The sequence below is a fragment of the Oncorhynchus mykiss genome, chromosome 4 (assembly GCF_057628025.1).
Source record: "Oncorhynchus mykiss isolate SJ-2025 chromosome 4, ASM5762802v1, whole genome shotgun sequence".
Lineage (NCBI taxonomy): Eukaryota > Metazoa > Chordata > Actinopteri > Salmoniformes > Salmonidae > Oncorhynchus > Oncorhynchus mykiss.
The window spans coordinates 46,644,942-46,658,429 of NC_143025.1; the positions used below are offsets into that span (position 1 = coordinate 46,644,942).

The window sequence follows — 13,488 nt, forward strand, 5'->3', positions numbered from 1 at the left end:
TGATGGAGTCTGCAAAAGACCTGAGACTGGGACGGAGATTTGTCTTCCAACAAGACAATGATCCAAAACATAAAGCAAAATCTACAATGGAATGGTTAAAAAAATATCCAGGTGTTAGAATGGCCAAGTCAAAGTCCAGACCTGAATCCAATCGAGAATCTGTGGAAAGAACTGAAAACTGCTGTTCACAAATGCTCTCCATCCAACCTCACTGAGCTCGAGCTGTTTTGCAAGGAGGAATGGGAAAAAAATGTCAGTCTCTCGATGTGCAAAACTGATAGAGACATACCCCAAGCGACTTACAGCTGTAATCGCAGCAAAAGGTGGCGCTACAAAGTATTGATTTAAGGGGGCTGAATAATTTTGCACGCCCAGTTTTTGATTTGTTAAAAAAGTTTGAAATATCCAATAAATGTCGTTCCACTTCATGATTGTGTCCCACTTGTTGTTGATTCTTCACAAAAAAATACAGTTTTATATCTTTATGTTTGAAGCCTGAAATGTGGCAAAAGGTCGCAAAGTTCAAGGGGGCCGAATACTTTCGCAAGGCACTGTATATACAGCAAATGCTCTAGCAAACCAACGACCAGCGAATGAAGCACAAGAAACCTGAAAACGCCATCCATCCTGGAACTGAGTGAGTAATGTTTAGACTGAAGTTACTTTTAAAGCCAAGAATAAAAAATAATTACAATTATATATTTCACTTCATAAGGACTGAATGCTAAGTTAAGGTTACCAAGCTTGCTAGGACAGATCAGATCAATTAGCACAGGTGGGAAGTGAGGTTTCAAAGCCCTTGAGCCCAACATTGGCAGGAGAGTTTCACAGCCTCCCCCACTCAAATTTGTATTTATTTATTTTTATTTCACCTTTATTTAACCAGGTAGGCAAGTTGAGAACAAGTTCTCATTTACAATTGCGACCTGGCCAAGATAAAGCAAAGCAGTTCGACACATACAACGACACAGAGTTACACATGGAGTAAAACAAACATACAGTCAATAATACAGTATAAACAAGTCTATATACGATGTGAGCAAATGAGGTGAGATAAGGGAGGTAAAGGCAAAAAAGGCCATGGTGACAAAGTAAATACAATATAGCAAGTAAAACACTGGAATGATAGATTTGCAGTGGAAGAATGTGCAAAGTAGAAATACAAATAATGGAGTGCAAAGGAGCAAAATAAATAAATAAAATAAATACAGTAGGGAAAGAGGTAGTTGTTTGGGCTAAATTATAGGTGGGCTATGTACAGGTGCAGTAATCTGTGAGCTGCTCTTGACAGTTGGTGCTTAAAGCTAGTGAGGGAGATAAGTGTTTCCAGTTTCAGAGATTTTTGTAGTTCGTTCCAGTCATTGGCAGCAGAGAACTGGAAGGAGAGGCGGCCAAAGAAATAATTGGTTTTGGGGGTGACCAGAGAGATATACCTGCTGGAGCGCGTGCTACAGGTGGGTGATGCTATGGTGACCAGCGAGCTGAGATAAGGGGGGACTTTACCTAGCAGGGTCTTGTAGATGACATGGCGTCAGTGGGTTTGCCGATGAGTATGAAGCGAGGGCCAGCCAACGAGAGCGTACAGGTCGCAATGGTGGGTAGTATATGGGGCCTTGGTGACAAAACGGATTGCACTGTGATAGACTGCATCCAATTTGTTGAGTAGGGTATTGGAGGCTATTTTGTAAATGACATCGCCGAAGTCGAGGATTGGTAGGATGGTCAGTTTTACAAGGGCATGTTTGGCAGCATGAGTGAAGGATGCTTTGTTGCGAAATAGGAAGCCAATTCTAGATTTCACTTTGGATTGGAGATGTTTGATGTGGGTCTGGAAGGAGAGTTTACAGTCTAACCAGACACCTAGGTATTTGTAGTTGTCCACGTATTCTAAGTCAGAGCCGTCCAGAGTAGTGATGTTGGACAGGCGGGCAGGTGCAAGCAGCGATCGGTTGAAGAGCATGCATTCAGTTTTACTTGTATTTAAGAGCAATTGGAGGCCACGGAAGGAGAGTTGTATGGCATTGAAGCTTGCCTGGAGGGTTGTTAACACAGTGTCCAAAGAAGGGCCAGGAGTATACAGAATGGTGTTGTCTGCGTAGAGGTGGATCAGAGACTCACCACCGGCAAGAGCGACATCATTGATGTATACAGAGAAGAGAGTCGGTCCAAGAATTGAACCCTGTGGCACCCCCATAGAGACTGCCAGAGGTCCGGACAGCAGACCCTCCGATTTGACATACTGAACTCTATCAGAGAAGTAGTTGGTGAACCAGGCGAGGCAATCATTTGAGAAACCAAGGCTGTCGAGTCTGCCGATGAGGATGTGGTGATTGACAGAGTCGAAAGCCTTGGCCAGATCAATGAATACGGCTGCACAGTAATGTTTCTTATCGATGGCGGTTAAGATATCGTTTAGGACCTTGAGCGTGGCTGCGGTGCACCCATGACCAGCTCTGAAACCAGATTGCATAGCAGAGAAGGTGTGGTGAGATTCGAAATTATCTTTAATCTGTTTGTTGTCTTGGCTTTCGAAGACCTTAGAAAGGCAGGGTAGGATAGATATAGGTCTGTAGCAGTTTAGGTCAAGAGTGTCCCCCCCTTTGAAGAGGGGGATGACCGCAGCTGCTTTCCAATCTTTGGGAATCTCAGACGACACGAAAGAGAGGTTGAACAGGCTAGAAATAGGGGTGGCAACAATTTCGGCAGATAATTTTAGAAAGGGTCCAGATTGTCTAGCCCGGCTGATTTGTAGGGGTCCAGATTTTGCAGCTCTTTCAGAACATCAGCTGACTGGATTTGGGAGAAGGAGAAATGGGGAAGGCTTGGGCGAGTTGCTGTGGGGGATGCAGTGCTGTTGACCGAGGTAGGGGTAGCCAGGTGGAAAGCATGGCCAGCCGTAGAAAAATGCTTATTGAAATTCTCAATTATAGTTGATTCATCAGTGGTGACACTGTTTCCTATCTTCAGTGCAGTGGGCTGCTGGGAGGAGGTGTTCTTATTCTCCATGGACTTTACAGTGTCCCAGAACTTTTTAGAGTTAGTGTTGCAGGAAGCAAATTTCTGCTGGAAAAAGCTAGCCTTGGCTTTTCTAACTGCCTGTGTATAATAGTTTCTAGCTTCCCTGAACAGCTGCATATCACGGGGGCTGTTCGATGCTAATGCAGAACGCCATAGGATGTTTTTGTGTTGGTTAACCAAGGGCTATATCTGTTCCTGGTTCTACATTTCTTGAATGGGGCATGCTTATTTAGGATGGATAGGAAGGCATTTAAAAAAAATAATCAGGCATCCTCTACTGACGGGATGAGATCAATATCCTTCCAGGATACCCCGGCCAGGTCGATTAGAAAGGCCTGCTCGCTGAAGTGTTTCAGGGAGCGTTTGACAGTGATGAGTGGAGGTCGTTTGACCGCTGACCCATTACGGATGCAGGCAATGAGGCAGTGATCGCTGAGATCTTGGTTGAAGACAGCAGAGGTGTATTCAGAGGGCAAGTTGGTTAGGATGATATCTATGAGTGTGCCCGTGTTTAAGGCATTGGGGAGGTACCTGGTAGGTTCATTGATAATTTGTGTGAGATTGAGGGCATCAAGCTTAGATTGTAGGATGGCTGGGGTGTTAAGCATGTTCCAGTTTAGGTCGCCTAGCAGCACGAGCTCTGAAGATAGATGGGGGGCAATCCGTTCACATATGGTGTCCATAGCACAGCTGGGGGCAGAGGGTGGTCTATAGCAGGCGGCAACGGTGAGAGACTTGTTTTTTGAGAGGTGGATTTTTAAAAGTAGAAGTTCAAATTGTTTGGGTACAGACCTGGATAGTAGGACAGAACTCTGCAGGCTATCTTTGCAGTAGATTGCAACACCGCCCCCTTTGGCAGTTCTATTTTGTCTGAAAATGTTGTAGTTTGGGATGAAAATTTCAGAATTTTTGGTGGTCTTCTTAAGCCAGGATTCAGACACAGCTAGAACATCCGAGTTGGCAGAGTGTGCTAAAGCAGTGAATAAAACAAACTTAGGGAGGAGGCTTATAATGTTAACATGCATGAAACCAAGGCTATTATGGTTACAGAAGTCATCAAAAGAGAGCGCCTGGGGAATAGGAGTGGAGCTAGGCACTGCAGGGCCTGGATTCACCTCTACATCGCCAGAAGAACAGAGGAGGAGTAGGATAAGGGTACGGCTAAAAGCAATAAGAATTGGTCGTCTAGAACGTCTGGAACAGAGAGTAAAATGAGGTTTCTGGGGACAATAAAATAGCTTCAAGGTATAATGTACAGACAAAGGTATGGTAGGATGTGAATACAGTGGAGGTAAACCTAGGTTGAGTGATGATGAGAGAGATATTGTCTCTAGAAACATAATTGAAACCAGGAGATGTCATCGCATGTGTGGGTGGTGGAACTGATAGGTTGGATAAGGTATAGTGAGCAGGACTAGAGGCTCTACAGTGAAATAAGCCAATAAACTCTAACCATAACAGCAATGGACAAGGCATATTGACATTAAGGAGAGGCATGCTTAGTGGAGTGATCAAAAGGGTCCAGTGAGTAGTGAGGTTGGTTGGGGTCACGGCGATTCAGACAGCTAGCCGGGCCATCGGTAGCAAGCTAGCATAGGATGGAGGTCTGTTATTAGCTACCTTGTGCGTTTCCGTCGGTAGGATTAGTGGGGTTCCGTGTGGTAGAGGGGATCAATCCAATTCGCAAAAAAACAAACAATAGATATAGTTATGGAGGCCCAAGAAAATAAAAAAGAAATAAAAATAAAATAAAAAAATTGTCCGATAGGTCTATTCAGATAGCAGCCGATAAGACAGCTAAGACAGCAGTTCAGGTAACGTCGTGACGGAGGAGCCAGCCGGATAACTCCCTCGGGCAGATAACGTCGGTAGTCCAGTTGTGAAGGCCCGGTGGGGCTCCGCGTTGGCAGTAAAACGGGTCTGGATAGGTGATTGTAGCCCAGGAGTGACTGATGGAACTCTTCAGCTGTTATATCGATTGACCAACTGAAAGAGAACTTTGACCTGTGAAAATCGAACTCTTACATTTGGAATTGTATTTTCACGTGAAAAACTTTCAAATGTCACGCGCAGTTTCATGGTATCACATGTTGAATTGTTGTATCCCCATGTTGTCTCATTTATTTCACGAGATCATGTTTTCACGTGTAGTTTCATGTTACCACGTTTCTTTTACATATTGTCACGTTATCTCATTAACTTCTCATAAGATCACGTTAAACATGTTTAACTCGTGATCACCTGAAATTCATGTGTTTTTTTCTGTAAGAGCGTTAACATAAGTGACTATTTCACTGCGGGGCCTGTAGTAAGTGTCACCCAAACACACACACAAACCCCAAACAGGGATAGGATTAAGTTGCTTCTAGACTAAGGTAACCATGATCTAAAGTCAGTCTTGACTTTTCTTCCACTTTTCTCTGGTTAATATTAGGAGTTGGGGAACGTAGACTGATCTTAGTTCTGTGCCTAAGGGCAGCTGCTACCCAGAGAGACTCACCCTGGGTTTATCTGGACAGTCTCAGGACATTCTGAGGGGTCAAATGTCCCCAGGCCTAAATTCAACCACCTCCTCATGCTCTACCGCCTTCTCTCCTCCTGAGATGAACCCGTTCCACTCCTTCATGCCCCATTGTTCTGTCCTCCACTTCGTGTCTTTCTCCACTCCTCTTCTTCTTCTCTACTCTCTGGCGTGGTTTCTTCTCCCCCGTTCTCCATTTGCTCCACGTGCTTCTACACCTGCATTGCTTGCTGTTTGGGGTTTTAGGCTGGGTTTCTGTACAGCAGTTTGTGACATCAGGTGATGTAAGAAAGGTTTTATAAATACATTTGATTGATTTGGCGTGCTCTCACTGACAACTCTTTGTCAATCCCTCTTTATTCCAGATTACACTGGTCTGTGTGGCTCTCTTTCTTCACTGTCTGTGTGACTTGATGGGTTATTACGGTTGTCCTTTCTTCACTGTCTGTGTGACTTGATGGGTTATTACGGTTGTCCTTTCTTCACCTGGTGCACAGAGCCAGTGCATTTGTGTGATAATCCATCCCTCGCACACCCTCAGTGTCAGTGACTCGTACAGATTAGGTCAATCTCAGGTTGGTAATCTCAGCTAATCCCCAAATTAAATACGGACACAGCGGATACAGGAGGTACAAAAAAATAGACGGAGAGTAGGAGAGTTGAAATGATAGAAAAGAAGAAAGATATGAAAGGGAGTAGAGAAAAAGTAAAAGGATGTGATCGACAGAGCTTTAGAGGGAACTTTTTTAAAAACATTTTACTGTTTGTTCAAACAATGTAATTTACACATCCTGTACACGTATGTTCATAAATTCATCATCTATGGAAAATTATTTTACAGAAATAACAAAATTCCCCTAATCTGCACCGGATAATTGTTTAGTCAAGCAGGCATTATGAATAATTACATTATGAGTAAAGTGTTTGACATCCCTGTTGACCTCAATGGCAAAAACAATCATCACAGACTTGAATGCTGTCTGTCATTTTTCTCACCAAACGTCCGCTGAACACTTTGAATCTGTAACATGTGAAATTAATTGAGTCAACAGGAAGCGGGGTGTAGATCGTGTTTTTATTCCAAACTGCCATCTGAGGTGACTGAGCAATGGAGGATGGAGGCAGGGCCATGTCATACCACATCATCATACCACATCCTGCCTCCATCCTCCAACTTGCACCTTATGGCTCTGTTGGCATGGTAATCAAACGGACCGTTTCCTCATGTCAACTTCGAATGGGTGGCTTCTGGTTCGAGGTATCCCATGGGGCCATAGGGCAGGGTGCTATGACGAGTGTTTCTGCAGAAGAGGAAATCAAGAGTAAAGGGGAAGAGGCAGTGAGATGAGAAAGCTGGACAATTAGGTATGTGTACTTTTCTGTTTATTTGCATATATATTATTATCCATGTTGAGCAGAGTTGGTCTCCAATTGCGTGAAACCACTAGATGTACAACTTTTTCATTGAGAACTGACAACTTACTGAGTATGAGACTGAGTGACAATGGGAAGCAATGGCAGTGTTCAAATGTGTGCCACAGTATTACAAGCAAAACAGAGTCATCTGATTAACTGGATGCCTCTGTCTCGCTCTCGTTTTCTCTCCCTCTTTATTTCTCATTCTCTTCCTCTCTCTATTACTCTACTCTCCATCCCACTATTCCTATCTTTCTCTGCCCCTCTCTTTCTCGCACGCAGACATGATGAGATTGACTCTGATTTCCCTCACCATGTGCCTTCCTCACCTCCTCGCCACTCTTGTCTTCCATTCTACCACTGCGGCTTCACCAAGCGCCACAGAAACAACAACAACAGCTCTAGACCTTAGTATCAGCACTACAACATCAGACCCCCTGATACTTCCACTCTCCACAACTGAAAACCACCCTGGTAGGACTAGTGGCATGTTCAACACACAAGGGAAGAAAAGCGCTAGCTTAGCAGCTGTCAACAAATCAGGCAGAACGACTCAAGGAAGAGGCATTCTCAGAACAGGAACTGCCACTTACGCCACCACAGCCGTACAGAAGAACAACAGGCACATAACTGCAGGAGACTTGAGGAGGGAAACAGAGAGCCACAATCACCATGAGACTCTTCCCTTCGGCAGACACAAAGTCTCACCCACAACTGACCACCCCAGCACCACCTCTCTCCCCGGGGAGGAAGGGACTGAGTATCATGACAGCAGCACCACTGAAACAGCCAGAGAACGGAGCACACCAAATTCCATAGAGACATGGGCTGCTGACACCATTAATGACTCCAGGCTAGCAAAGCCACACTTAGACAGGTCACAAGCAGCAGACCAGCACACTGCTACACAAGGACTAGAGATTGCAACAGGAGATTACTACACAACACAGAGAGACTTCTTCACAATCACCCCAACTAGTAGAGTGACAGGTTTGAACAGGGGTAAACAAAGTAAGGCCAACAGCTTCACAACAACAACAACAACAACAACGTTTTCACCTACGTACACAGTCACACATCCTGGTTTGTATGAGCACATGACTGTGACTTACAGGGCTACCGGCTACAAAACACAACCTGACGACACAAGCCAGTCTATGGCCAACCAGGACCACACCACAGCCACAGTTTCAATCCCCCATGCTGACAATAGGACAACTCCAGATATCAATGCAAACACGTTTACAGATAATGACACAGACAACTACACAGACACACTTTCATACAGTAATCCCACAACCTCTAATAATGGTAACACCACAGTACTTTTGAAGAAGAAAACGCATTCATTCGGACACAACCACACAATCTCAGGCTATGACAACAGGCTGAACAACACAACTGAAAACACTGTGCATCATCGTCCTGAGTGCGGAGAGGCAGACGAAAGGTCCCCATCGTTGCTTCCTGGCTCTACTAGACTGGTTTGTTTCATTGTTCTGTGTGCTCTGGGATTGACTGCTTCTGTCTTCCTTGGTCTCACTGTCTTCCTGTGGGTGCGTTTGTCAGTCCAGAGAGAGAGGGAAAAGAGAGTGAGGAGAGGAGGAGAGGAGGTGTCAGGGGTGGATCTGGAGAACCTGTGGGTTGACCAGATGTCATCGGTGGAGGAGAGGGTCGAATTCTGGTACGCCAACGGCTCCACCATGGGACCCGGCCATAAACGGAGGGAGAGAGGGAGAGAGAGGGGGAAGGAGAGGGGGAGGAGGGAGCAGGGGAGGCAGAAAGGGGTAGAGTGTGACAACCTGTGGACTCAACCCAAAGTGACACTGGAGGACATCACTGATTTCTGGTATGCAAATGGAAGAGCGATACCAGAAGAAACTACAGACCAAACGTTGTTGGAGACCTGCGTATGATTCTGTTTTTTTTGTACTACAGTCCTACAATTTCCCTGGAATTACTTTGGAGAGAAATGTTCATCGTTATTTTACCAATTCCATGGCAGATTTGAACACTTGTAATCCTGACCGTGTTTAAACATTTCCTAAATGAATTGGTAATCTGTATGTTTATTGGCTGTAACAAAAGTATAAGTATATGATCTACATGAGTCTACTGAGAGATAGATTAAGCCTGGGTCTGAACAGAGAGAAAGAAGAGGACAGAGAGAGAGAGCGAAGGAGAGAGAGGAATAGAGAGAGAGTTTAGAACAACAAGTCTAACTGGAAATAACACTTGATAAGAGAGTTTCCATTTCAAGACAATTCAGACCCTGTTAGAGACACATCATCATCGTGTGTCAGACAGCAACGAGGAGATTAGGTGCCATTTCTACAAACACACGGACACAAATACGGTTGACTCCTAATACTGTACATGCACTGTTATTAGGAGCTAGTCAAATCATTTTATTTATTTTTTATTTGACCTTTATTTAACCAGGTAGGCTAGTTGAGAACAAGTTCTCATTTACAACTGCGACCCGGCCAAGATAAAGCATAGCAGTGTGAACAGACAACAACACAGCCAGAGAACATGGAGTAAACAATAAAACACAGTATGCCGTCTACAATCAGCATATCCCAGGCATTTTAACTGGGTTTCTCATAACCGGGACACAAGCTTATTTGGGTTATTGTAAACGGGATATGATGCTAATACGTGTCAACTAAAAAACGGAATACTAGAATATCCCAAATAGTGCTGGAATATTGGTGTGCCTGTGAACATGGTAACTTATCAGGAATCGACTATAGGTCTACCTCACAATTGATAGTGGATCCGGCCATTTGATCAATAATGTATAACTGTAATGTGTAATACAGTAGAAAATACACCCTTGTAGAATTTAACACCTAACCAGTTGAAGTTTGACATATAACGTCCCAAGACATGAGATTTATTTTTTAATTACATAATCAAATGGAATTTATCATCATACTCTCTCTACTTTGAATTCTCATGTTTTGACAACCTACGCCCTTTGACTGCCTGCTCTCCACACACACACACACACACACACACACACACACACACACACACACACACACACACACACACACACACACACACACACACACACACACACACACACACACACACACACACACACACACACACACACACACACACACACACACACACACACATCCAAGTAGGCCTGTGTGTAGGCGTGCAAACACACTCTGTGGCTCAAACATTTCAACACCTTCTCTTTGTAGGACCAACTTCTCATTTTTCCTCGAGAAAATAAGCACATGACGCAATAAACAAAATGAAGTTACTCTTAAGTTATTTGGCATCTCTCCAACCCCACCTCTTTTGCAGTTAACAAAACTGTTTTACGAAGAATTTGATACTCTGAGGGGAAGAGAAAGGGAGGGGGAGAGAAAGAAGGGAGTGAACAGGAGGGAGCGAGCGAGCGAGAGAAAGGTGTTTTGGACATGTACTAGTGCACGAGATGTCATTCACACAGTACAGGAGTTAAAGCATGTGCCTTTAAGGTGGATTCACAATTTCAATCCACTCGTTTTCTCCATGCAACATGTGGGTAAGTACGATTTTAATTTTTTTTTATCAAATGGCACACATTGATATATGTCTGATCTAAACAGACACTGATCCGATTAACTGTGTGAAGAGGCAAGAAAAAGGAGGGAGAGAGATGTTTCAAAAATACAATCAGGTTAACTTTCTTAGGCTTGTGTTAAATTTACTGACACGCTCTTGTAGTAAGATGGTCCTCCTAATGTATCTCTTCATTAATTCTTTTTAAATACATTTTTAGGGGCCATTTTTTTTAAATACGTAATTTTTATCAATTGGTCTTTAAGTCTTCATCTTTTATCACTGTCTTTTTAAGACAGGCCAACTTGCTTTTAGACACTCATTTAGATCCCCCCCCCCCCCCCATTTCTATTATAAGTAACAGTCAAATGGATGGTGACATCGTGGACAAGAAGAAACAACAAAAAGTAGTGTTGGTAACTTCCTTAATTTTTTAGGTGTGTACTAAGCAAGCATTTCACACCTACAGCGGTTCAGACAGTGGATGCTGTGAGGAGGTAAACATATTACACAGTACATGTGGCAATGTACGCATAAAATAACCTCTACATTCCTTCTTCCATATCTTCCTTTACCCTTCAATCTGTCCTTTTCTCTATAGGTCTCATGCTTTTTTTAGTTCACCGTCGCTGCCACCTCTCACGCTACCCTTGAAATAGACAGCTGATATACAGAAAAGTAGAGTGAAGTGCAGGGGAGGAGGAAAGCTGAAGTGCGAGAGAGGAAGAGAAGGGCTGTGTCTTTCCGGTCTATTTGCACCCAAGGACACCCTGGTGAACAACAAGCTCAGCAACCAGGAGAGACAGCAAGAGAACAGAAGTTTGACTATGTAAGAGCACTTCATATGCCTAACACTCAGTCAAACCTTAGATTATTAACAAAGGCAAGGCCTGAAAGAAAGGGGAATTCCGAGAGCAGTGAAGATCAAAGCCTGACACACAATCGTAGTCAGACCAAGAACCCCGGTACCTGATGACGGATACCGCTTTTCTTTTCTAGAGTGTACATTTTTCTGCTCTAGACTTGTAAAACAAACCTCCAATATCTTTCAAGCCACAACACTGTCGCTGATGCACCTCAGAAAGAGGAAGACAAACGTAATCTGAGAGATCAGCAAAACCCTTTAGGGACGGTTGACCTCTGTGACCCCTCTCACTTCTTGCCCAGTATGGAGCGGATACGGCTGATGCTTGGGGCTCTGCTCCTCTCCCTCTCTCTGCCCAGTCTCCCTGCTCAAGATAATGTCACTGTCACTGTACCTGAGAATGTCACCATGGCAGCACCTATTAATGAGGAAGTCACGATGGCAGCCTCTACACCGGAGGCCACCATAGAGACAACGTCTGTTCCTGTGGTCATCACTAGGGCACAGCCGGCCCCTGAAATTATCACCCCGGTAACTGCTATTCCGAAAGTAACTTCTGTTTCAGTACCTACCACTGATGCCATCACTATGGTAATAACAAACCCTGAGATCACCAGCGTTCAGGAGTCCACATCTGATGCACCAACTACTACTTCAGAGGCTGAGACGATGACACCTTCCCCTGTGACCACTGAAGGGCCTATAGACACGACCACTGCACCTGGCCCTAAACCCACCCTCTCCCAAGACGTCCTTACAACCGCCTCTTATCTCCCAACCACTTCCCAGGACCACCTGACTTCTGTTATCCCAGTCTGGCCCCTCCACACCACCCCTCGTCTGACGGAGGACTCCACTTACACACCTGAACCTACACCTGCCTCAGAGATTACTGTCTGCCACACAGAGGGACTTACCACTGCACCCACCTCCCCATCGGTCAATGCCGCCCCCGGCCATGCCACGACCCCCACTACCACCCACACCTCCACAGATCCAGACTCTACGGTGGCTGGGGTCAGAGTGGAGACAGGTCAGCCCAGCTTGTTATGGGTCATCATCGTCGCTCTCCTGATCGGGGTTATATTCGCGGGCGTGGTCTACTGTGTATGTCTGGTCATCAGACGAAAGAAGCAGAGCCGCACCGAGCACTTTGTGTCCAGCTTCCGGAACGGGAAGAGTTCCAAGCGGAAGAAAGGGGCGGAGGAAGACGCCTGGGCAGGGCCAGTGAAGCTAGGGGGTGGGGACAGGGAGGAGGATGAGGGTGGGGAGGAGGGAGGGAGCCCAGAGGACAACAAGAGAGAGGGGGCTGGAACGGATGTGGTGCTGAGCACATTCATAGCCAACGAGACTGAGGGAGAGAGGGGTGGGCCTGATGGGGGAGTAGGAGTGGCTGGGAGCAAGGAGGCAGAGAAATGGGAGGAGAAGGAGCCTCTGCTGTACATTGATGAGGGAGTGGAGGAGGGACAAGAGAGGATGGCTCCTCCTTCACTTTCAAAATCGAACCCAGAAAAGACAGGAGGGGAAAGAGGGGAGGGGGAAAATGAAAAAGAAATGGAGAGGGGAGAAGGGAATGGAAATAAATCAAATTAGAGTGAAAGAGGTAAGAAGAATGGAGGAGCGGCATTCTGTCTAACCACTGCAGTTTAAAAATAGTTTTTCTATGTGATAATGTAAAAGTTACTTTGTACTACTGAAAAGGCCTTTGACATTGTATGTATCTGTGATTGTGTGCTCTGTCAACATAACTCAGGGAAGATAGAAGTGGTTGTGTGTATGGTCACAAGTTTTACCCTTGGTATTTTGTATGCTGTGTTTAATAAAATGTGTTTAATAAAGTTTTAGATGTGCGTGTTCTAGAATGAAGTTGTTGAACGTGACAGAATATTAATACTCTTTGCTTAACAATTTGCGGTCTTCAAATGCACTTGATTTTTGGAACTACTTAAATCAATAGCACTCAATTCATAGGTGCAAATCTGAACTTCCACTGAGACACATTTTCACTTAGTCTCCCATTGACATAAATGCATGACTAAGTGAGTATTCAACTTCAGTGGAAGTTAGGATTTGTCCCATTTGTCCCATTGCCTTTGTTTAC

At 44.7% G+C, this 13,488-nt stretch overlaps 3 protein-coding genes across 6 annotated transcripts in view; 2 read left to right on the plus strand and 1 right to left on the minus strand.

The window, feature by feature from the left end:
* Positions 1-6,597: 6,597 nt before the first annotated feature.
* LOC149984036 (uncharacterized) overlaps positions 6,598-13,488 on the minus strand; it is a 29,091-nt gene continuing 22,200 nt past the window's right edge. The window contains exon 4 of the mRNA XM_090232178.1: positions 6,598-6,840. Coding sequence (XP_090088304.1) covers positions 6,767-6,840 — 74 coding nt within the window. The 3' untranslated portion in view covers positions 6,598-6,766. The remainder of the gene's footprint in view (positions 6,841-13,488) is intronic.
* On the plus strand, positions 6,772-9,008 carry LOC110521906 (uncharacterized). The gene is made up of 2 exons (XM_021599855.3): positions 6,772-6,904; positions 7,238-9,008. The coding sequence occupies exon 2, from the start codon at positions 7,240-7,242 to the stop codon at positions 8,869-8,871; it is 1,632 nt and encodes a 543-aa protein (XP_021455530.3). The 5' UTR covers positions 6,772-6,904; positions 7,238-7,239; the 3' UTR covers positions 8,872-9,008.
* LOC110521907 (uncharacterized) lies at positions 10,046-13,225 on the plus strand. 4 transcript variants are annotated; one of them, XM_036969164.2, is made up of 3 exons: positions 10,120-10,505; positions 10,881-10,959; positions 11,124-13,225. In XM_036969164.2, exon 3 carries the CDS (start codon positions 11,691-11,693, stop codon positions 12,978-12,980), a length of 1,290 nt encoding a protein of 429 aa, XP_036825059.1. In that variant the 5' UTR covers positions 10,120-10,505; positions 10,881-10,959; positions 11,124-11,690; the 3' UTR covers positions 12,981-13,225. The 4 variants fall into 4 exon arrangements, with proteins under 4 accessions (XP_021455531.1, XP_036825059.1, XP_090088302.1 ...); XM_090232176.1 differs by having other exon boundaries at positions 10,207-10,505; positions 10,881-11,019; XM_021599856.3 differs by lacking the exon at positions 10,881-10,959 and having other exon boundaries at positions 10,046-10,505.